The 24,222-nt window shown below is 39.0% G+C and overlaps 1 protein-coding gene across 2 annotated transcripts in view; it reads left to right on the top strand.

Annotated features, from left to right (window-relative positions):
- Positions 1 to 24,222, top strand: part of TNPO1 (transportin 1) — a 61,858-nt gene that overhangs the window by 9,322 nt on the left and 28,314 nt on the right. For both annotated transcript variants that reach the window (XM_063453752.1, XM_063453753.1), the window contains exons 2-10: positions 5,767 to 5,842; positions 10,068 to 10,217; positions 11,435 to 11,541; positions 14,066 to 14,199; positions 16,178 to 16,259; positions 20,872 to 20,994; positions 22,732 to 22,850; positions 23,876 to 23,936; positions 24,024 to 24,192. In XM_063453752.1, coding sequence (XP_063309822.1) covers positions 5,767 to 5,842; positions 10,068 to 10,217; positions 11,435 to 11,541; positions 14,066 to 14,199; positions 16,178 to 16,259; positions 20,872 to 20,994; positions 22,732 to 22,850; positions 23,876 to 23,936; positions 24,024 to 24,192 — 1,021 coding nt within the window. The remainder of the gene's footprint in view (positions 1 to 5,766; positions 5,843 to 10,067; positions 10,218 to 11,434; positions 11,542 to 14,065; positions 14,200 to 16,177; positions 16,260 to 20,871; positions 20,995 to 22,731; positions 22,851 to 23,875; positions 23,937 to 24,023; positions 24,193 to 24,222) is intronic.

Below are 24,222 nucleotides of genomic sequence, written 5' to 3'. Positions count from 1 at the left end.
TCTTCCCTTTGTCTTAACTTTTAAAGGGAAAAATTCTCTGTTCGTCACTAGGTGATAGACCAATAGAAAACTGGAGGTGTGGTTACCTTCCAGTTAGCAATTTAAGTATTTGGTCTATAGCGGGCAGTCTCGTCCCACTAAACATTCCTATCCAGGAAAGAGTTAACTTCCTGGTGGCTATTTTGACGTCATTTACCTTATCTTTATGGTTGTCTATAATTTAAGTTTACTGTCAGATCAAAGAGTTTCTTTGGGCTTTCTTCAGACTATGTGTCTGGCAAATTCTGCTATAATTTCTAATATGACAGTTATAACTACCGTATATACTCGAGTATAAGCCGACCCGAATATAAGCCGAGGCCCCTAATTTTATCCCAAAAAACTGGGAAAACTTATTGACTCGAGTATAAGACTAGGGTGGGAAATGCAGCAGCTACTGGTAAATTTCTAAATAAAATTAGATCCTAAAAAAAATATATTAATTGAATATTTATTTACAGTGTGTGTATAATGAATGCAGTGTGTGCGTATGTGTGTGTGTATGAGTGCAGCGTGTGTGTATGAGTGCAGCGTGTGTGTATGAGTGCAGCGTGTGTGTGCATGAATGCAGCGTGTGTGTGCATGAATGCAGCGTGTGTGTGCATGAATGCAGCGTGTGTGTGCATGAATGCAGCGTGTGTGTGCATGAATGCAGCGTGTGTGTGTATGAATGCAGTGTGTGAATGCGGTGTGTGCAGGGCCGGTGCAAGGATATTTGCCGCCGTAGGCAAAAAAAAATTTGCCGCCCCCTCCCCCCCCATATGTCCTGACTTCCCCTCCTCCCTTAGTGGTCCTTACCTCCCCACCCCCGTGTTCCTTCACCCCCCCCCCAGTGGTCCTGACTCACCCCTCCCCTAGTGGTCCTTACCCTCCCCTCCCCTAGTGGTCCTTACTTCCCCCTCCCCTCCCATAGTGGTCCTTATCCCACCCCCTCCCTCTCATAGTGGTCCATATACCCCCCCCTCCCTCCCATAGTGGTCCTTATACCCCCCCCCCTCCCTCCCATAGTGGTCCTTATCCCACCCCTCCCTCCCATAGTGGTCCTTATCCCCCCCTCCCTCCAATAGTGGTCCTTATCCCCCCCCTCCCTCCCATAGTGGTCCTTATCCCCCCCCTCCCTCCCATAGTGGTCCTTATCCCCCCCCTCCCTCCCATAGTGGTCCTTATCCCCCCCCTCCCTCCCATAGTGGTCCTTATCCCCCCCCTCCCTCCCATAGTGGTCCTTATCCCCCCCCTCCCTCCCATAGTGGTCCTTATCCCCCCCCTCCCTCCAATAGTGGTCCTTATCCCCCCCCTCCCTCCCATAGTGGTCCTTATCCCCCCCCTCCCTCCCATAGTGGTCCTTATACCCCCCTCCCTCCCATAGTGGTCCTTATCCCCCCCCATCCCTCCCATAGTGGTCCATATACCCCCCCTCCCTCCCATAGTGGTCCTTATACCCCCCCTCCCTCCCATAGTGGTCCTTATCCCCCCCCTCCCTCCAATAGTGGTCCTTATCCCCCCCCTCCCTCCAATAGTGGTCCTTATACCCCCCCTCCCTCCCATAGCGGTCCTTATACCCCCCTCCCTCCCATAGTGGTCCTTAACCCACCCCCTCCCTCCCATAGTGGTCCTTATACCCCCCCCCCCCTAGTGGTCCTTATACCCCTTTTTTTTTGTATTATTAATTTTTTATTAGTATTATTATTTTTTTATTATTTCTTTTTATTTATATATTTTTTTTTTCGTCCCCCCTCCCTGCTTGATATATGGCAGGGAGGGGGGCTCTCCTTCCCTGGTGGTCCAGTGGCAGTTCAGTGGGGGGGAGAGGGGGGCTGGCAGAGCTGTAACTTACCTGTTCTGCAGCTCCTGTCAGCTCTCTCCTCCGCTGCGCCGTCCGTTCTGCTCTTCTGTCAGCTCACACTGGAAGTGTGAGCTGACAGAAGAGCAGAACGGACGGCGCAGAGGAGGAGAGAGCTGACAGGAGCTGCAGAACAGGTAAGTTACAGCTCTGCCAGCCCCCCTCTCCCCCCAGTCTGTATTATGGCAATGCAAATTGCCATAATACAGACCTTGACTCGAGTATAAGCCGAGTTGGGGTTTTTCAGCCCAAAAAATGGGCTGAAAAACTCGGCTTATACTCGAGTATATACGGTAAGTATGACCCCTAAACTTACAATGGGACCTTATACAATATCGAAAGTAAAATTAAATTATTTAATCTTCTCTGTCACAAATGTCTGGGTAATGTCTGGGTTTAGAATTGATTATATTCCATTAGCATTTAGACAGTCTGTCCATCCGCCTCCTTTCTCATCTCTTATCAACAGGTTTGTATATACTAAGCATTCCTTTAGCTCTGGCAAAGTGGTTAGTTTTACAGAAAGGATAGAAATCTTGTGTCTTTTGTTAGCTTGAAGATAACAATGGAGTCTGCTCTGTTCAGAATGATTTAGGCAATATACGCTTTAATTTCTATCATAGCACAAAATATCTGCCGATATAAATACCCTGACAATTTTGCAGCATAAAATGTATGTATTGTCCTGAAACTCTTACAATTTTTAATCGTATAGTCCACACCAAGTACACCCTGTTCCAAATTATTATATTTTTCTCGTTTACCTAAATAATTGATGTAAATAACAGTCAGTATAACTCTCATGTTATCAACTATTAAGAGTACAATTCAAATGTTATTGAACAAACCTCCTAATGATAACAGTATTTTTTTTTTTTAAACATAAAAAACTTACAATGCACTGTTCCAAATTATTACGCACAATAAGTTTCAAAACACTTTATAGGTTGTAAAGAACTGAAAATTGTCATTTGTTGTGTTTGCAGCATATTTACTGAAATCGAAAGTTGTTTCAGTCAAACTTATAACAACATTTTAACAGGTCACGTTACTTTTTTTTTTTTTTAATTCTTTATTTTTGTTCGTGCATGAATTAACATTTAGGTCTGTTACACCACAATAGCTGTATGAGAAAGTTTGTCAACAGGTTGTAACATGGCATAAAAAATACGGTGCACAAATTTAAGTAAAATACAGGTTAAATCAAGACGTGTCAGTGAATGAAAATACTTCTGCCCATTGGAGTGGTCTGGGTGCCAACTCCCACTACCCTTAACCCTGCAAGTGTAATTATTGCAGTTTTTTATAAACTGCAATAATTACCTTGCAGGGTTAACGCCACCTCTAGTGGCCGTCTACTAGAAAAATTAGGCACTTCCTGGTCCATAGCTCTGTGCTAGAGCGTCGATGTACATCTACACGATGTGTGAGGACCTCCTGCGTCGCTCCATTCCCCATAGGAAAGCATTTTCAATGCTTTCCTATGGAGAGCTCTAATGCGCATGTGCGGCATTGCATCAGTCTTGCCCACCGGCTGACGTAATGAGGAGGAGGAGGAGGAGCGGCGGCGGCGACCCGAAACCACCGCCGAGTGACATCGGCAGGGGTCTCAGGTAAGTGACTGAAGGGGTTTTCACCCCTTCAGCAACCCAGGTATTGGGAGAGGGGACCTGCAATGCCAGGAAAACGGATTGTTTTCCTGGCACTGGAGAGTCCCTTTAATATATGGTGCTGGGACTGTAACTAGCCCCACAGTCTATTTCAGTGTTGATAGAGAATGACTATCCAGTTTTCAGTCTATTCACACTTTGTTAGGTTTCCAGAAAGATATAGTAAAAATACTAAATAAAAACAGTTCAAATCTGTGTATCTGGCTCACAGTTCTTAGGGTATATGCTGAGATCGCGGTAGAGTTCACCGTCCACCAATGGTCTCACTGGATCGCCACATAGGGTGTGTATGGTGGATGTTTCTCACCTGATATTACATCATCTTAAGTCTGTGTCCCCCCTCCCCCCCACCCACCAGGAGTGTTGGAGAAGTCTGGAAGGGATGACTACATACTTGGTGTGGACTATACGATTAAAATCTATCATAAGTTTCAGGAATATATATATATATATATCTGTCTCTCTGTTCTCTAAAATATTATTTCACATATTTTAATTTTCTCAATTTTGTGCGCTAACTCATTGGTTTAATACATTGGATGTTTGATTCTGATATATAGGGGAGAATTAGAGGATAGCAGCACAGGTTTTGTTAATTAACATTTAAAGGGATAACCATTTTATATTCAAGGGGAAAGCGCCTCAGATTTTTTTATGTTAATATTAAATGTGCTGATCGCAATAATAAGACATGATTGAAAATGATTCATGATGTCTTGCATTTATTACTATGATCAGCATATTATCAGTGGTATTGTGCTGTGAATAGACTGGCTGGGATGGATTCGTTCTTAGTACATTCCGATTGGTACTTATTTTAGGACTGGCTAAAAACTAGAATTCCAGGCATTATGAAATGGGCACAGATCAGAATAATGAAGTGCTGACCTGTACCTCTCTCTGAGGCATTAAAAAGGTGAAAATGCAAAAGGAATGGCACTATCCTGGGTCTAATTGACTTCCTTGCATAGCTTGAACTCCTCTGCAATTTGCCAGCCGCCCAGTGTGTGAAGGTAGTGGGAACTCGATGCCTCCATTTTTTTTCTTTTTTCTTCTTCAGTGTACAGGCTGGGCAAAAGAAATTCAGGACATGAGAGCTGTGTAAGGAAGCTAAACACTTATTGCATGGCGTCTCCTAATCCTAAATTTTTTTTTTTTTTTTTTTTTTATAAGCGTACCAGATGAGCACAGCACGGCCTGCTGTGTCTACATACCGGCTGCATTGGGACGGAAAATACACTAAAAATATAAAACCTATGGGTATATTAAATGTCCCTCCCAGGGTTGTCTCTCTACCCATTCTTCTGGCTCTTCCTCATCACAGTGTCTGAGCTCTGTACGTACAGCTTAGGAGGCATGATGCATACCTATAAGAAAGGAACAGAAACAAAAAAACAAGGTTATGCATAGTTGATGTTTCAGTTTTCTTCTCAGATGTTGTCTTGGTGCCCACAGTGACATTTGTTCTGTATATAATATCTGTTCAGGTTACTTGGCTAAGATCTTTGCCTCTGATACTCTGTAGAACACTTCCTTGTTGTAGGTTCCTTTTTGAATAGGGCAGGTATTATGCTTTACACTATTTCATGGTGGTTCCAAGCACCAAGTAAAATGCTATCAACTCAAAAAGGTATTAATTTCATCAACATTTTGAGGATGTGCACTGTTAAATGATTTATTATAAGGAAGTTACAAAACTGACCTCGGTTGTAGTGTGTACATGTGTATATATTATCATCCTAGTGCAGATAAAAAACCAAAGGGATCATAGTTTAGCTTTAAAAAGTGTAATTCAGAGGTTGACAATGAGAAGTTTTATAAAGGCACTATTTGGCTAAATATATTAGAGGAACCTTGGCATTTGGTGGATTATGCAAACTTGTCTTTTTTTATTTATATGAACTTGTAAAATAATAGTGAATAAAGCTATTTTTTATTTTGACCGATTATGCAACCAGGACATTATTGGGACCTAGTATATAATGTATATGTTTAAGTCAGAAGTCAATTTGTGGCTCTACAAACAGATGGCCCGTAAGTATCTTACAGATTAGTTGAGCTAAGTATATATGACCCTTAATCTGCAGATTGCCTGAAGGACCTATATATCTGAATCAACTGGCAATAAGTGTTGTGTTCAATTTCTTTTATCCTCCATTAAAGTTTATTTTTGTATTTATTTTTTTGTTGCTTTACTTTCCTTGACAATCCTTTCAGAAACTGGAGCAGCTCAATCAGTTTCCAGACTTCAATAACTATCTAATTTTTGTTCTCACGAAGTTAAAGTCTGAAGGTAAGAACTTGTGGATTTGACATTCAGTTTACATTGCTGAACTCTTTAATTCCATTTAACTACATGTGCCCAGAGTGTGAACTTAGTGACACAAATAGTGTCAGCACTGTTTATTGTACTGTTTGTGAACTGCTGAGTTTCTGGCATTCTCTTTTTGTTTGTGTTGGGTCTGGCAAGGGTTATTCATGATAGGTTTTTGTGAGTTTATGCATTTTATTTATTTGCAGGGTGGGTGAGGGGAGTAATACACACGTGAGATTTATCCACTAACCAATGTTTTGCTTTTTGACAATTTGCAATATGTTGGATAAAATCAGTTTAAAAATCCAATTGTCTTATCAACCATCTTCATCTTGATTTTTGACATAAATATGCAACTTTGTATTGAGAACTCCAGCGCACATAGGTGAATAACACCAATCTTTCTCAATGTAAAAAATTAGTTGACCTCTACAGTAGAGCAGGTACAATCCCTTTGTTTAAAGCTGTGCCACAGGAAAAGTTCTTATAACTCACCCTCATATTAACGCCTCTTCTAAACTCTCACATGGTGAATTGAAAATCGATAACCACACCTCTTCTGGGTAGGTATACATGAATACTTCAAGCACCATAATTACTACAACCTGCTGTAGTGTTTATGGTGCTGCCCCACGGCAAGTATTCAAATTGTTTAAGTCACTGATGTCACTGCTGAGCCTGACTGACAGAAGGACCATGGTCATTGGCTGACACTCTCAGCCAATAAGCTTTTTTTCCTTTTTGGTTGCGCTCTGTGCTACACCGCTTCCCCTAAAAGTCACAAAAGCATTGGTGGCAGCTGTGAATGACCAGCAGGATTTGGTTAAATTGTCACACCATAGTAAACTGGTTTGATAGTTTACCATGGGATGACACCATAATCACTACATCCTGCTGTAGTGGTTATTGAAATCGGAGTGCTCCTTAAATATATACCATGGGTTTGTAAAATAAAACAAATTGAGTTCCTCTTTTTGTTTTTATTTAAAATTTTAATGTAAAATATGTATACCATTGCATAACAAAAGCAATAACTTTACAACTGCATTTCCAATCCATTTGGAAGATAATTTTAGATTACAGTTTGGTGTGCTGCATTTAATCAAATTACTAAATGCATTTGTTATGTACCTACAGAGTTTCTCATTATTGTCAGTGAAATGCAAATCACAGAAGTGATGCGTATATAGTCTTGCATTTGTAAGAAGCTGGGTATATCTGGTGAAATGCAGGTTTTACTCCAAGCCTGCTGTAGTGGTTCCGATACTAGAAATACCCTTTCACTGTTAACTGGGCAAACAACAGTTTTCAGAATGTCTGGATCCCACCATGTACTGGGCTTCCATCAAAGATGGCTGAACGACATATGGTGTCTGCAGAAGCTGGATGCAGTTCCAGTCATCCATTTTTTGACTGAGAGCATCAGCAGAGTGCAAACGGATGGAAATCTGCACAGAATTAACATTCGCCAAGTTGGAATTCTCTTTTTCGGGCTGGTTATTGACTCATCTGTAGATGGAGTTACACCTCCGGCAGCTAGGCTAAAATATCTCTGTATGTGCAATGTTACACATAAAGGGTCCTTGCAACATGGCTACTCCAAAACACTTAAGTGATCATAGTGTTTGGGATTAACCCTTCTAGCAAAATTATAAAAGAAAACACTAGCCTTCCTTGCTCGTAATAAACATGATTTTTTTTTTCTCCCACAAGGGGTTACAAATATATTTTCTTGCATTTCAAGACTACCTGAAATTGCATATAGTTGTAGTGCTTCTAAATTTCAACTGAACAATCCTTCTGATCTGCTTGACAGAACTCATTGTTTACGCCATGCAACATGTCCTACTCCTTCAATATTTTTTTTAAAGAGTGATGCATGTTTTGAATAACAACATCTAGAGACAAATCAGCTGAAAAAGTGGGGCCTCTATAGGGAGCTTTGGTACTCTTATTGTATAAAAGAACTTTGTCACACCCCTTTACATTCACAGCTTGCATAAGTATAGAAGGCAGCTGCCACTTTCGGTGTATAAAACAAAACTTAAATCACACTGTGGGAATTCAACACCTAACACTTGTAGCATAATGAACACTCTAACTTAAAACAAATCTATTTTCCTGTTTAGCTTGACCCTGTCCCCCTTTATTCCAGTGCTGTGAGATTCTCATTGGAACAGCTGTTCCATCTCACACAAAGTAATCAATAAATATTCCCTTTGTCCAATACAATGTTTCTCATACAGAAATCACATGCTTTTTTGTTTTCCTCTTAATTTCATGACTAAGATCCTCTAGTGTCTATTTGTGTGACAGCTGCTGGAGGTGTGTTCTTGGAAACAGCAATATTTTACATTGCCTTAAAACGAGAAGAAAAAGTGTCCCTTTAAGTAGTCTGTTACAAATAATCATCAAAACCAGATCACTTCCATGGAGAAAAGTAGATCCAATTTTGCTTCATTGGTTTTAAATTGTTTGGGTTTATTTACCAGTATGTCAATTTATATAGCTCTATAAATAGATCAAGCCACTTTAAACAAGAGCTGTCACTTCAGAGGGGTCGGCACATTACAATTTTCTTACATTTTTTTTTTTTTTAATCTGTATGTATATATATATATATATATATATATATATATATATATATATATATATATATATATATCTATATATATATATATATATATATATATATATATATATCTTGTTCCTGTAGCTCAAGCTGTTGTCTGCAGGTGCCAACATAGTCTTTAGCTCTTGGTGGTTTGTCCTCCAGAAGCCATGCCGGTGTTGTTATAATCACGCACGACCATCTTTAGAGTATCCTGTGAGACTGCGGCAGCCTCCATATACCTGATTCCCACAGCTGTTACTAGCGAGAGCTGGGGGAATGGAGGAAACCTGGTGGTTGAGGTTCCATATTTTTTCAAGGTTTTATTTTTTTTACTTCAGTAAAATTGTAATATCAATGAGATTCCTCCACAGTCAATATATGAATTTCAGAGTCTATCAAATACACAAAATGTGTCTGTATTTAATTAATTTTTATTGTATTTATTAATGTGACCGTCTTTGAGCTGGTACACTTAGAAAGCAGCATATCATTCTGGTCCTTGAGAACTGATCACATAGAATGAATAGAAAATACATTCTGACCTGATGGCTGCCATCATTTCATAGTGTGTAGTCTGTCTAAATAGCTCTGGGGGGTTGTTTATAGCCACAGTGACATTTATAAATAAAAAAAAAAAAAGGGGGGGGAGAGTAAGAGGAGTCAAACCTCTGGAAACAAAAGTTAATTCTGCATATAGAGATGCCAGATACCATCACCACTTCATATCCTTTAAGTTATTTTAATGAGCATTACATGCAAAGTGAACCTTAAGACATTTCATTTTCAAGCAGAATGTTTGCTTTGGACCTGTGCACCTTGTCTAACACTTAATAAATGTTTCAGCAAAAATGACCTTTTAGAAGATGCTCCTTGAAGCCTTTGCATATTACATTTGCAACAAAGTGGAGATTATATATTTTGTTTCATTGTTGGATTGTAAAAGGGGCGCACTCTTGGAATACCTGTACCAAGAGGGAAGTGTGGGTGTGCCTGTATTAATGTGAACCAATCACTACCTTATTCACTAGCGCAAAGCTTTACTTTCTGCCACGTATAGAGCATATCTTAAACCTTCCCAAACTTTAAGTTATTAAAATCATACCAGAAAGCTTTATTACTTTTTCAATGAGCTATACTAAAAAAAATGTATCCAGGTTCAGCTAATACTTACACCTATGTTTATGATAAAGTAATGCCAGAAAGCCAAAAGCATCTACTAGCGTGACAGATCTCCTGGCAAGGCTGACTCTGCTTGGAGAAGTGTTCGCTAGCAGCGCTAGCCATGGCAGAGATAGGATGCTGTTCCAATATCATGTCACTAATGGAGAAACGGTAAGTATTTGCCTAATTTTAAATTTGCAGTTAAATGTATCATTTGGCACCACCTGTGTAATTATAGATTCACTTAAGTAAAATATTTTTACTGTAAGTTTAATGTCCTATTTCGATACGTAGGTGAAATTAGTCACTACAAAACAGGGCTTACATGGATTCTCTGGATATAATCAGTAGGCAGCTTATGAAATGTTTGTTTAAACTTGACTTGGTAAAACTATAGGCATTGGATTTTAATTCATAATTCTCTTTCAGATGAACCTACGCGATCTTTGAGTGGATTAATATTGAAAAATAATGTAAAGGCACATTTTCAGAACTTTCCAAATGGGGTAACGGATTTTATCAAAAGTGAGTGCTTAAATAACATCGGAGATTCTTCCCCATTAATCCGTGCAACTGTAGGTAAGTGATTTTGCGATTTTCTCTACTGTATGTTATATTTGTTTATGGCAAATGTTTGTTTTTTTTCTTCCTCCCTCACTCTCCTGACGCTATGCAAGCAGCCAGCTCTTCTGCCATAGGTAATGAAGATTTGGATAAGCAACTTTTGCTGCTCAAACTTTTGACTCTTGTGACAATCTGACATTAACTGCTGTTCTTGAGCTAGGGACTTGCTAAAGTGAACTGTTAATATTGTAATAGAACTGTGCAGTGGTGCTACCCTTGTTTTCTCCTGGGCAGTCTTGGTTTGTGCTTCTTTGCATTCATGTTTTTGTTGTCTGAAACGTACTTTATATTATATGTAGGCTGTGTTGTGATTGGGCATATATTGCTAAAGTAGATGCTTTATGCTTTCAACATTCTTTGTTTACATAGGAAGGCTTGCAAGCTGGAAAGGCAGGCTGAATCTGCTAGCACCTTTGAAAAAATTAATATCTTAGAATCAGAGTATAATTTCTGCAACAGCAGCATGTTAAAAAACAAAATAAAAAGCGATATAGAGGTGATGGTGCTTGAAAAGCCGTGGGTGTGCCCCTCAAATAATTAGTCAAAATTGTTTGACTTAATACTTTGGGTCAGTAAGGTGCCTGCCTCTTTAGCTCATTGGAGTTATCTGCTGATGCTCTCATCCATCTAGCAGGGCTTAGCTCAGGAAAGCTTCTAGCAGGTGCATACAGTGTGTCATCGTGGACTCCAGGTAAAGGGGGGGGGGAGTGGACTATAGTAGCTATGATTCTTGGAACATTCCTTTAACATCTTGCAGCTGAATAATAGGAGACCCATCAAGTTAATGTCATAGAACGTGATCCAAAACGGCTAATATGATTGTTTTTGTGAGACCATTTCAAAATAGTTCTACATGCAAAATAAAATCTACACAATGCAGTAGTGAGCTTCCATTGTAGCCTTCCCACTGTGATATCCTGAAAAAAGTGTTTTCGGCCGACCATTGTCACAGTGATCCAGCAATCACTGCAATGGTCTGCAAACATATTAAAACCAGATGCAAGAAGTGAACTCTTCCATTCATCTAGCCATTAAAGTATCCTCGCTGGATCAGGCTCATCCAAGATCAAGATGTATTTTACCCTTGAAATCCTGTAGAATGAAAACTTATGCATTACACCTTAAACAATTACTCAGCCCGAGATTTTAACTCTATCTTGTTTTACTTTTAGGCATTTTGATTACTACAATTGCCTCTAAAGGAGAGTTGCAGAATTGGCCAGAGCTTTTACCAAAGTTGTGCAGTTTGTTGGATTCTGAGGATTACAACACATGTGAGGTAATTCTGCTGGGCATGAATTAATTTAATGCCCAAACATTCCCTTGTTTACCTAGAAAACCGGGGCTTCTTTCTGGAATCAATTCAATTTATTTTCTACACAATTTTTCCTTAATGGTTTTCAAACGCTGTCTTTTCAGGTTTTGCTGGACCAGAGTTCTTTGACATACTGATTGTAGACTGAGTATTAGGGGAATTGATCCAAAGGCCAGAAGGCTGAATTTAGTTTGATTATTAGAAATTCTCATTCACTGTACTGAAAGTGACGCTGCTTTTGGCAGTTTCTGCTTCCCGCCGGCGCAGTGCATTAAAGTACTAGTTTAAGAGGCATTCAGAGAGGCTCCATTTTGGGGCTAATGATTGCAGTCACAGCCACTCTTGATCAACCTAAAGAGTGATTCAGTGCTTCTGAGTACTGAATTCTATACCATAAACCTCTGCATTTTCAAATTCTAGCCTTTGAAAAAGCAGTAATTATCTGTATAAAAAAAATCCCCCATATCTATGCTTTCTCAGACTACACTGAAAAACTTCTACTAATGAGACTTTATATGGGTGTCTTTGGCTACAAAATAGTCTCAATTTGGATATACAATATATGCTTACACCGCCACTAAATAATTGGCTTTTTGGCAATTTGGTAAACCAGTTTTCCCTGTTTTATTTTCCCTGAGAAATTTGCAAATTCACTATTACAAAGACCGACATCAATATTATTGTGTATATATATTTTATTCACCTTTTTAATGAACAGTTTACATTGAAGTACATAACACTCAAAAATCATGAAATAGTTTAAATAAAATAAAAAAATATTGTGAACCTTTCAAATCAAATGAAAGATCATTAATTAACCTTTCAAATCAAATGAAAGATCATTAGATTAAATGTAAGGTGTCAATCAACTGAGAGGAGAATAACAAAGAAGTTGGTAAATTGGCAGCAGCAATTCTAATGTTACTCCTCTATAAGCAGGTATATAGCAGATATATAATTGAAAATCCAAGGACTGCTGTAAAGTGACAGAAGAGAGGAAGAAAAAAGGGGGGAGGGGAGGAGAGGGGGAGAGACATTGGAAGGCTGGAGGAGAGTTTGGGATTAGAGAGGCATCTTCTCCATGGTCATACCACCAACATCTGGCCCGTGGAGGTGTGTCTGAAACAATCATGAGAGATCTGTTCATTAAGAGGCTGCTGACTGAGAACGTATCCGTTCCTTGGGGGGCTGCTGACTGACAACGTATCTGTTCCTTGGGGGGCTGCTGACTGACAACGTATCTGTTCCTTGGGGGGCTGCTGACTGACAACGTATCTGTTCCTTGGGGGGCTGCTGACTGACAACGTATCTGTTCCTTGGGGGGCTGCTGACTGACAACGTATCTGTTCCTTGGGGGGCTGCTGACTGACAACGTATCTGTTCCTTGGGGGGCTGCTGACTGACAACGTATCTGTTCCTTGGGGGGCTGCTGACTGACAACGTATCTGTTCCTTGGGGGGCTGCTGACTGACAACGTATCTGTTCCTTGGGGGGCTGCTGACTGACAACGTATCTGTTCCTTGGGGGGCTGCTGACTGACAACGTATCCGTTCCTTGGGGGGCTGCTGACTGAGTGTCAATTGAGAGCAGTATTCACAAAATAGAAAGGTTTCCCTCAAAACAGCCCATCTTTTGAGAAACTGATGAGGTTTATGGGTTCTCACTTTCCAAAATTTCTACAGATAAACTTACAAGTTCTAGGAGAATATGCCTTTCTGTTGACCTATAATTTTTCCCTTTGTCTAAATGAAAACCCTCTAATTTCCAGGTCACATGGAGGGAGCGAGATACTAATGTGCCAAGTTTTGCAGCTCCTTATTAATCAGACCTGTCATATGCAGTTCATGCTTATGATGCGAAAACAATTTACTTAAAGCATCATAAGCACTACAGCCCACTGTACCTGGTCCGGTCTCCTGATAATGGGGTAAACCTTTTAAAAATGGTTCATATTACCTGGTTCCCCACTGGGCTCTCAGGCTCCCTGGTAGTACAATCATGTCCTTCTGTAGAAACTAGAAGTCACGTCCGTGACATTCATTGGCGAAGGGGGGGAAGGAGGATATTGTTTTTGTACCATTTAATTTTCATTAAATGTTTGCAGTGCTTTTGTATGTAATCAGTACCTGTCACTGAATTTTAAAAAATGCTAGCAAGCTGACTACCTCCTACTGTCAGAAATGTTAGATTGCTAGACACGTGGTAATTATGGCCATATTAACTCACCTTTGTTGGCAAATGATGATAAATCTTTATGGGAATCTATTTTAAAGTGACTTATGTAGAGAAATGTTAATCTGACAGAGCAACATTAAACTGAAGTGACGATATATACAAGAAAGTGGTGTACTTTTAGCCAAAATGATAAGCTGCTACATGTGACTGTTATATGTACTGCTAACCCCAATAAACAGGCACATTAACTTCTGCACATAAATTGCTTAGGTAATGTAACATTTATGCTTATTTTTTTCTGTTTTTATTTTAGGGTGCCTTTGGAGCCCTTCAGAAAATATGTGAAGATTCTGCTGAGATTTTAGACAGCGATGTTTTGGAAAGACCTCTTAATATCATGATTCCAAAGTTTCTGCAGTTTTTTAAGCATAGTAGTCCTAAAATAAGGTACATTCTATGACACTTTAGCTGTCAGGGCAGTGCAGAAATGTGTATGTTAGAAAATGTTTTTTTTTTAAAAAAAATTACAGAAATGCCTGTTTAAATGAAGGCTAGCTTAAAGTGGCCCAGTCATATTCTGGGAGCAGCCATTTTGTTCTCATCTGCCCATGCCTGCAGTTTGCCCTTCTGTGGGATTCATTTTTATTTATGTTTTTGGATTGTGGGTCAATTTAGCAACTGAAACAGAACCTTGCTTTTACCCCTTAACCTCCCTGGCGGTATGATTATGTCAGGAATTTTGTACCAAAAGCGGTACCATTTTTTTGCATTTGAATTACCCGCCCAGTTCCGCCCCCATGTCAGGCATGTCAATCAAATTTTAATTAATCAAATCACATAATTACGTTAAAAGATTATTTAAATATACATGTAGAATTTTAATATATATGCATTTATAGGTATTTAAATTCTACGTGTATACTAATGTAATCTTTTATGTAATTATATGTATTTATCTATATATATATATATTTGCGCTTATTTGTATTTTATATATATATAGATATATATAGAATGTCATTCTAAGTGTATTTTGTTACCGATATATATATTAATAACAAAATACAGTTAGAATGAAATTACATATGCATATATAATTTATATTAAATTTTGTTTCAATATTTTATTTATTTATTTATTTTATTATTGTATTTATTTATTATTTTAATTATACGTATTTATATATAATATATATGTACATCTATTATATATATAATATATATACATATTATATATATATATATAAAAATATATTTAATTTATTTTTACACTTGTCTTTTTTATTTTTTTTATACTTCCCACCAGCAGGGGGACTGTCTGATATTTCAAACAGTCCCCCTGCTGGCAGATCCACAGCCAGCTATAGAGGGCCATGTGATCGCTCTTTGAGAGCGATCACATGGCCCCCGGGGGCCTGATTTGCCGTGGGAGGGCTGCCTGGGCTGTGAGGCAGTCCTCCCGAAGCGGATCGCGGCGGAGGTAAGTAAATCTTATCTACCCCGAGCGTGACTCGGGGTTACCACTTCTGGCAGTGAAAATTAACCCCGAGTCACGCTCGGGAATACCGCCAGGGAGGTTAAGGACACATGACATGTGTGACATGTCATGATTCCCTTTTATTCCAGAAGTTTGGTCCTTAAGGGGTTAAGCTCTGTCCATATTTTGTCAACAGAACTGCTCTACGTAAGGAAAAGTAATCTCTATTTTTCCTTCTGTATTTTATGTATTATGTATTTTAAATTCAAGAGGTCAGGAAAAACCTATATAGATTCAGACACGCGGATCTATAAAAAAGATCTTTATATATTGGTTCCTTAATCCTGCAAAGGTAATTATTGCAGTTTTTAATAAACTGCTGTAACCACTCCAGGTGGTTAGGCGACTGTCACCTTACTGAAGCTGGACGTCCTCAAGGTATGCATGAGGACATCTAGTGTCATGTAAAACCCCATAGGAAAGAATTATACATGCTTTCCTATGGGGGAAGTACTAATGCGAGCGCGGCCACGCGAAGACTGAATGCCATCTCTGAGAGAGTAGTGTGGTGTGGGGGAAGAGTTAAGTAAACTACCATGTTAACACTTGTGGTGTTAAGGACACTATAGCATTAGGAATAAAACTTTGTATTCCTTACACTATAGTGTTCCTTTTAAAAGAAATGTTTACCTTCCCTTTCTATCCATCATTTTCTTTTTGTATGATTGGTAACACTAAGGGGATAATTAATGCATCTAATCATAATTGCTGCATTCAGTGTAGTTGAATGCCTGCCCATTCACAATGTTTGTCAGTCTTTAATATCCACATAACAGAAGTTAGAAAAAAATCCTTTCTGTCTTGGAAAAAGTATACAACTGAAATGCAGAATGCTAACCATTGCATAATTTTACTTTGGTTTGATATATTTCTTTCTTTCCCGCTATAGGTCACATGCTGTTGCTTGTGTCAATCAGTTCATCATTGGAAGAACACAAGCACTTATGTTGCATATAGATTCTTTTATAGAGGTATGCAGAATATTTGTACCAGTATACTTGTTTGTGTTTTTGAGTGTATGCACTGAACACCGAATTGAACAAAGGATTGCAAAGCTTAGTCTAAAATAGCTGATTTTTTAAATTCTCCCACTCTACTATTGTTACAGCTTGGCTATTTAAATTTAGCAATTTAACACAATCTTAAACAAGCTAACAAATGTCAAAGCAAGTGTTAAAGGGACACTCTAGGCACCCGGACCACTTCATCTCATTTGAGTGGTCTGGGTGCCTTGGCCCTCTACCCTTAACCCCTTCACGACGGGTGACGGACGAGGTCCGTCATCCTGGGGATGCCCTTAACGACGGGTGACGGACCTCGTCCGTCACGCGGTAAAATTAACCCCAGATCGCCGCAATCGCGGCGATCGTGGGGTTAATGGTGCTCCGGTCTGCCTCTGCATTAGAGGCAGACCGGGAGCACCGGATCGGGCTGTCCCAGCTCATGTGCCCGCTCTGACAGCATGTCAGAGCGGGCACATGTGCTCTGTATACTCACCTCCGCCTCCCTGCACTTCCGGGTTCACTGTGAAGTGCAGGGAGCCGGATCAGTGATGATCCTGCCCCCTGGTGTTAAAAAAAAAAGTTAAATTAAAATCCCACCCCCCTTTACCCATATTAATAAAAAATTAACCCCTTCCCTGCCAATTGATCACTGACTACAGTGATCAATTGGCAGGGATTACATTTTAATATGATCTGATTTTTTTTTTAACCCCTGAGGGTTAATTCTTTTTTTTTTTAACCCTCAGGGGTTAAATTTATTTTATTAATTAATTTAAATATTTTAAAATTATAAATTTAGCTAGCTGGGGAGGGTGGAAGTTAGTGGGGAATTGGGGGATTTAGTGTTAGGCTAACTAGGGGTTAACGTTAAAAAAAGTTTTAAAATAAGCTTTAAAAAGTTAAAAAATTAAGTAAAAAAAAAAGTTTTAATAACGTTTAAGTAAAAAATAAAAAAAAAATAAACCCTTTACCCAGTCCAAATAAAAATTAACCCCTTACCTGCCAGTCTATCACTGCCTACAGTGATCAAAATACAGATCACAGTATTATACTGTGATCTAATTTTTTTTTAACCCCTGACGATTAACTTTTATTTATTTTTTAACCCTCAGGGGTTAAATTAATTTAATTAACTAATTTAAATATTGTATAATTAAATATTTTGCTAGCTGGGGTGGGTGGGAGTTATGGGAAAATGGGGAATTTACTGTTAGTGCTGCTTACTGCTAGTTAGGGGTTAACGGTAAAAGAAAAAGCTTAGAAAAAATGTTAAATCTGTAAAAAAAAAAAGTTTTACGAAAGTTTAGGAAACTTTAAAAAATGAATAAGCAAAACAAAAGTTTAAAAAATAGTTTTAAAAAGTAAAAAAAGTTTTAAAAAGTTACAAAATTAATTTAATAACGCTCATTACCACTACACCTGGTACAAGCTAGCGGAAAAATGATCCCACGCTAAGGTTCAAAATATGTCTTTTGAAATACCCTGGGATGTCTTCTTTAAGAAATGGTATGGCTTTATGGGGTATTTGGATTATATAGCCTGGTAAAATACTCTAAAATGGGACATGGGCACAGCGTAAAAATTTAAAGTTTGAAAAAAAATGGAATGGCTGTGTCCCAAATGTGCCCCTCCGATGTCCACATATACCTGGCAAAGGTACATACGGGGGTATTTTTGTACTCAGCCGACATAGCTAAGCAACATATAAAGTATTATAGAGTGGTGGTACACATAAGGTTTGCAAAATATACTGTGCAAACTCACTTTGTGTGTCAAAAAGGCAGAAAAAACGCTTATTACCACTACACCTGGTACAAGCTAGCGGAAAAATGATCCCACACTAATTTTCAAAATATGCCTTTTGAAATACCCTGGGATGTCTTCTTTAAGAAATGGTATGGCTTTATGGGGTATTTGGATTATATAGCCTGGTAAAATACTCTAAAATGGGACATGGGCACAGCGTAAAAATTTAAAGTTTGAAAAAAAATGGAATGGCTGTGTCCCAAATGTGCCCCTCCGATGTCCACATATACCTGGCAAAGGTACATACGGGGGTATTTTTGTACTCAGCCGACATAGCTGAGCAACATATAAAGTATTATAGAGTGGTGGTACACATAAGGTTTGCAAAATATACTGTACAAACTCACTTTGTGTGTCAAAAAGGCAGAAAAAACGCTTATTACCACTACACCTGGTACAAGCTAGCGGAAAAATTATCCCACGCTAAGGTTCAAAATATGCCTTTTGAAATACCCTGGGGTGTCTACTTTAAGAAATGGTAGGCCTTTGTGGGGTAGTTTGAATTTAAAACTTACGAAGATGCTTGGAAATTGCACATAGGCCCAGCGTCAAAATTCAAAGTTCTGTAAAAACTGATATGGCTTGGTCTCCAATATGCCACTGTAGCTTCACAAAATAGTGCCAAAGACATTCATTGGGGATGTCTTTTTACTCAGAAGACTTAGCTGAGCATAATTTGGGGGGTTTGAACTTAGTGGCACATATGAAATATACAAAATGCCCAGCAAAAATGCAATCCGTATGTAAAAAATGCACAAAATTATTTTTTACCACATACTTTGGCATGTAATGGTAAAAAAATGGGGGCATGTTAAGGCACAATATGCACCTTATGAGATACCCTGGAGTGTCTACTTTTACAAATGGTAGGCCTTTGTGGGGGTTTTTGAACAGTCAAACTGTTATAATACCCCAAATGGAAGCATAGGCTCATTAAATCCGTCTCTCAAAATTCTACTGTGAATACTGAAAAGGACAGGTCTCCTGTATGGCACTGTAGCTTCACGAAATAGTGCCATAGACATACAATGGGGGTGTCCTTTTACTCAGAAGACTTAGCTGAGCATAATTTGGGGGGTTTGAACTTAGTGGCACATATGAAATATACAAAATGCCCAGCAAAAATGCAATCCGTATGTAAAAAATGCACAAAATTATTTTTTACCACATACTTTGGCATGTAATGGTAAAAAAATGGGGGCATGTTAAGGCACAATATGCACCTTATGAGATACCCTGGAGTGTCTACTTTTACAAATGGTAGGCCTTTGTTGGGGTTTTTGAACAGTCAAACTGTTATAATACCCCAAATGGAAGCATAGGCTCATTAAATCCGTCTCTCAAAATTCTACTGTGAATACTGAAAAGGACAGGTCTCCTATATGGCACTGTAGCTTCACAAAATAGTGCCAAAGACATACAATGGGGGTACCGTTGTACTCAGCAGAAGTAACTGAACACATAATAAAACTTTGTACAGGAATAGCACACACCAACTTTACAAAATACACATGAGAAGTTCTTTGTTATACGTTTGTGTGCGAAAACCCCCCAAAAACACAATTTTACTCCAATATTTAGCAGAGGTTGGCGGTAAAATGGCTACGTAGAAAGTGTCAAAACAACCTTAGGTAAATAGCCTGTGATGTCTACTTTATATAAATATATACTTTTGTGTGGCAATTTTGTTTTATTTTATGGCTATTAGGCTTACAAGACAAACATACCAAATTCTAAAATCGCTCCACATTAAAATTTTATTTTACTCCTTGTGCTTTGTGACCTGTAACTACCAAAAAAAACTTAAAATCCCAGACACATTATATATTCTGTAAATCAGAACAAATAAATGAATTTATTTTTAATTACTTTCCTTAACCTGCACTAATTATGCACACATTATGATTGCAAAAACTGTAAAAAAAAACAATATTTTTCATTTTTTTTGCATTTTTCTGTATTTTTTTTATAATAAGTAAGCATTTATATATATATATGTTATATCAAATTAAAGCCCTTTCTGTCCTTTAAAAAACAGTATATAATATGTGTCGGTGCAATAAATGAGAGAGATGCAAATTGCAGTTGAACGCAAACAGCAAGAAAATGCAAAAATTGCTTGTGTCATTAAGCGTAAGTCAAGCTTCTGAAGCTCTGTCCTTAAGGGGTTAACCAAGTTTGTCAAAACACTGTGGTTTTTGCTAAACCGCAGTGTTTTGATTAAATTGAAAATCCCACCTCCAGCTGCCTTCTCTTACCTAGCCGCTAGATGGTGCTTCCGCATCCATAGGAGAGGAAAGGTGAGTTACGACGTGCGACGCCCCCACGCACTGTATGAGGACGTCGCACATCACGTGGGTCTAATGCAGCTTCACAAGGGGATTCAATGAATCTCTGCGTGAAGCGTGCGAGGGGCGGGGCGCTGCGTTAGATGCGCATGCGCTCTTGCTTCCCAATGATTCCCAATGAGTATGAGCTCATTGGCGGAGGGAAGGAGAGTGGGTCAGCTGATCGGATGACGCGGAAGGGGGTGTAGACGACGGAGGATGGATGTGTGACGCGGCGCTGGAAATAAGGTAAGAATTATAATATTTATTGAAGTTTATATGTCTTGCAAGGGGGGTTACAGAGGTGCAGGGGATGGGTAGAATTTAGTTTGGGAGGAAAATAAGCTGTATTTTCGGTGAGTAGAGTTTCCCTTTAACACACAGTGTCTGTCCTGTGAAAGATGCAGCAGGCTAACACCAGTGGTTTATTATTTTTTATCTGTCAGAATCTCTTTGCTTTGGCCACTGATGAAGAACCCGAGGTGCGCAAAAATGTTTGCCGGGCACTGGTAATGCTGCTAGAAGTTCGAATGGATCGATTGCTTCCTCACATGCACAATATTGTAGAGGTAACAATGTATTTTATGCTTAAGGCTCTAAAAACAGAATTATAATATCTTTACCTCTTTTGATATGTCAGGAAATATTGTGTTTACAGTTCCACATACATTATAAGCCATAGAGGTTTTAAAGTTAAAGGTGCACTCTAAGCAAAATAACCACAATTGTGTTTCTTTCCCAGTTTAATAGTTGTTGATTTGACAAAAACTGGGGCTCTATGGGGAGCTGAGTGAGGACTCAATTTGTATTGGTAATGTGTAATTGACACTTCTGCATTATTCTACTAACCTGCTGGCGATGATTGAATAAAAATGTGGAGCTTAATTTTAGCACTATTACTTTTAGCTGTGCTAGATGGGAAATGTATGACAAGTATTTATTTTTCATTGGTAGTCTGCTTATGGCCTATGGTTTGAGTCTCCTTACCACAAACAAAAGAAAATTGTTTACGTGTCTATAGAAACATAGAATGTGACGGCAGATAAGAACCATTCAGCCCATCTAGTCTGCCCAATTTTCTAAATACTTTCATTAGTCCCTGGCCTTATCTTATAGTTAGGATAGCCTTATGCCTATCCCACGCATGCTTAAACTCCTTTATGTGTTGACTTCTACCACTTCAGCTGGAAGGCTATTCCATGCATCCACTACCCTCTCAGTAAAGCAATACTTCCTGGTATTATTTTTAAACCTTTTGTCCCTCTAATTTAAGACTGTCCTCTTGTTGTGGTAGTTTTTCTTCTTTTAAATATAGTCTCCTCTTTTACTGTGTTGATTCCCTTTATGTATTTAAATGTTTCTATCATATCCCCCCTGTCTCGTCTTTCCTCCAAGCTATACATGTTAAGATCCTTTAACCTTTCCTGGTAAGTATTATCCTGCAATCCATGAACCAGTTTAGCAACCCTTCTCTGAACTATCTCTAAGGTATCAATATCCTTCTGAAGATATGGTCTCCAGTACTGCGTACAATATTCCAAGTGAGGTCTCACCAGTGTTCTGTATAATGGCAGGAGCACTTCCCTCTTTCTACTGCTAATAACTCTCCCTATACAACCAAGCATTCTGCTAGCATTTCCTGCTGCTCTATTACATTGTCTGCCTACCTTTCAGTCATCAGAAATAATCACCCCTAAATCCCTTTCCTCAGATGTTGAGGTTAGGACTCTATCACATATTCTGTACTCTGCCCTTGGGTTTTTACGTCCAAGATGCATTATCTTGCACTTATCCACATTGTCAGTTGCCACAACTCTGACCATTTTTCTAGTTTACCTAAATCATTAGCCATTTGGCCTATCCCTCCTGGAACATCAACCCTGTTACATATCTTGGTTTCATCAGCAAAAAGACATACCTTACCATCAAGACCTTCTGCAATATCACTAATAAAAATATTAAAGAGAATGGGTCCAAGTACAGATCCCTTAGGTACCCCACTGGTGACAAGCCCAAGCTTCGAATATACTCCATTGACTACAACCCTCTGTTGCCTGTCATTCAGGCACTGCCTTACCCATTCAACAATATTGGAATCCAAACTTAAAGATTGCAGTTTATTGATAAGCCTTCTATGTGCAACAGTGTCAAAAGCCTTACTGAAAATCTAAGTAAGCAATGTCTACTGCACCACCCTGATCTATAATTTTAGTTACCCAATCAAAAAAAATCAATAATCTATCTATTATAATCTGTTTAACCTTTGTTTGGTTTTCTAATATAAGGTATTTTATTTACAATTATAGTACATGCTACTGAGGACGCAGGACCAAGATGAAAATGTTGCTTTGGAGGCGTGTGAATTTTGGTTGACACTGGCTGAGCAGCCGATCTGCAAAGATGTTCTGTGTAGACATCTTCCAAAGTAATTTTATTTAGCTAACATTTTACTTATACTATATATACTTTTATTTTATTCTCATCCTTAATCATTTTGTTATCTGTATTAAAGGGCCCACTATGGTCACCAGAACAACTACAGCTTAATGACTATAACCATTGCTTTTAGGCATTTCTGCAAAACACTGCATAGAAATGCCTCAGTGAAAAGGCAGTGTTTACATTGCCCTCTAGGGACACCTCCAAGTGGCCACTCCTCCACGGGGATGCTGAATTTTCCTCATAGAGATGCATTGATTTAATGCATCTCTATGAGAAGGTACTGACTGGCCAAAAGGTATTTGGCCCCACCCCCATCCCGCCTCACCGTTTTTAGCCAATCCCATGCTTTCCCTAAAAATAAACAAGACGGACCCGCATGGCGCTAGAAGTAAGGTACGTTTTGATTGCGTTTAGGGAGGTGAGGGGGGCGCAATGAGGCAAGCCACCTAAATGGTGGGTTTAGCACTATAGGGTCAGAAATACATGTTTGTGTTCCTGACCCTATAGTGTTCTCTTAAGCCATTTGGGACAAGCGGGTCATTAGCAGCAAAGTGCCCCCCAAAATATGAATTTCTATCATGTATATAATATGATGTTTAACATGACCAATGTTTCAGTTGGTACAGTAAACTTCTCAAGATAAGCCTTACTCTTAAACTGAATGTGTGTGTGTGTGTGTAATAAAGTAATAGTGGTATCAGTAACAAGTAGCACATCACTTGCTGTGACTGGACCGTACTGTAAAGGACATGTATCAGCCATCAGCCTTGTGTGCCGACACAAATATTGTCCATAAGAAGAGTTAACGTGCTCTGTATGGGCAGGAAAGCCTGGAGTTTGTTTTGCACAACTCAAGAGCATCTAATGACGGGGGAAATCCAGGATGTTGGGATGATTCCTTTTTAAATCTCGGACTGCAGGAGGGGTGTTATGCATTCAGAATACGATTTTGGAACTGTATGAACTCTTGGCCATTCCCTAGTGAACGGTTTCTATGTTCAATTTCAGATTGATACCGGTCTTAGTAAATGGAATGAAGTATTCCGAAATCGATATAATCTTACTTAAGGTGAGTGATTTTTATAGTTGCATCAATTTTATACTTTTCTGCTGTTTGCCATTCTGATAACTCTGCTTGTCCTGATCTTTTCTCCAGGGTGATGTTGAAGAGGATGAAGCTGTACCGGACAGTGAGCAGGACATTCGGCCTCGCTTCCATAGATCAAGGACAGTAGCTCAGCCTCATGAAGAAGATGGTATTGAGGAAGATGAGGATGATGATGATGATCTGGATGATGATGATACAATATCTGACTGGAATATACGTGAGTACTGAAACCTCACCTTCTGTCTTT

This window comes from Pelobates fuscus, chromosome 5 (assembly GCF_036172605.1).
Source record: "Pelobates fuscus isolate aPelFus1 chromosome 5, aPelFus1.pri, whole genome shotgun sequence".
Lineage (NCBI taxonomy): Eukaryota > Metazoa > Chordata > Amphibia > Anura > Pelobatidae > Pelobates > Pelobates fuscus.
This window is presented reverse-complemented; position numbering and strand designations above follow the sequence as displayed.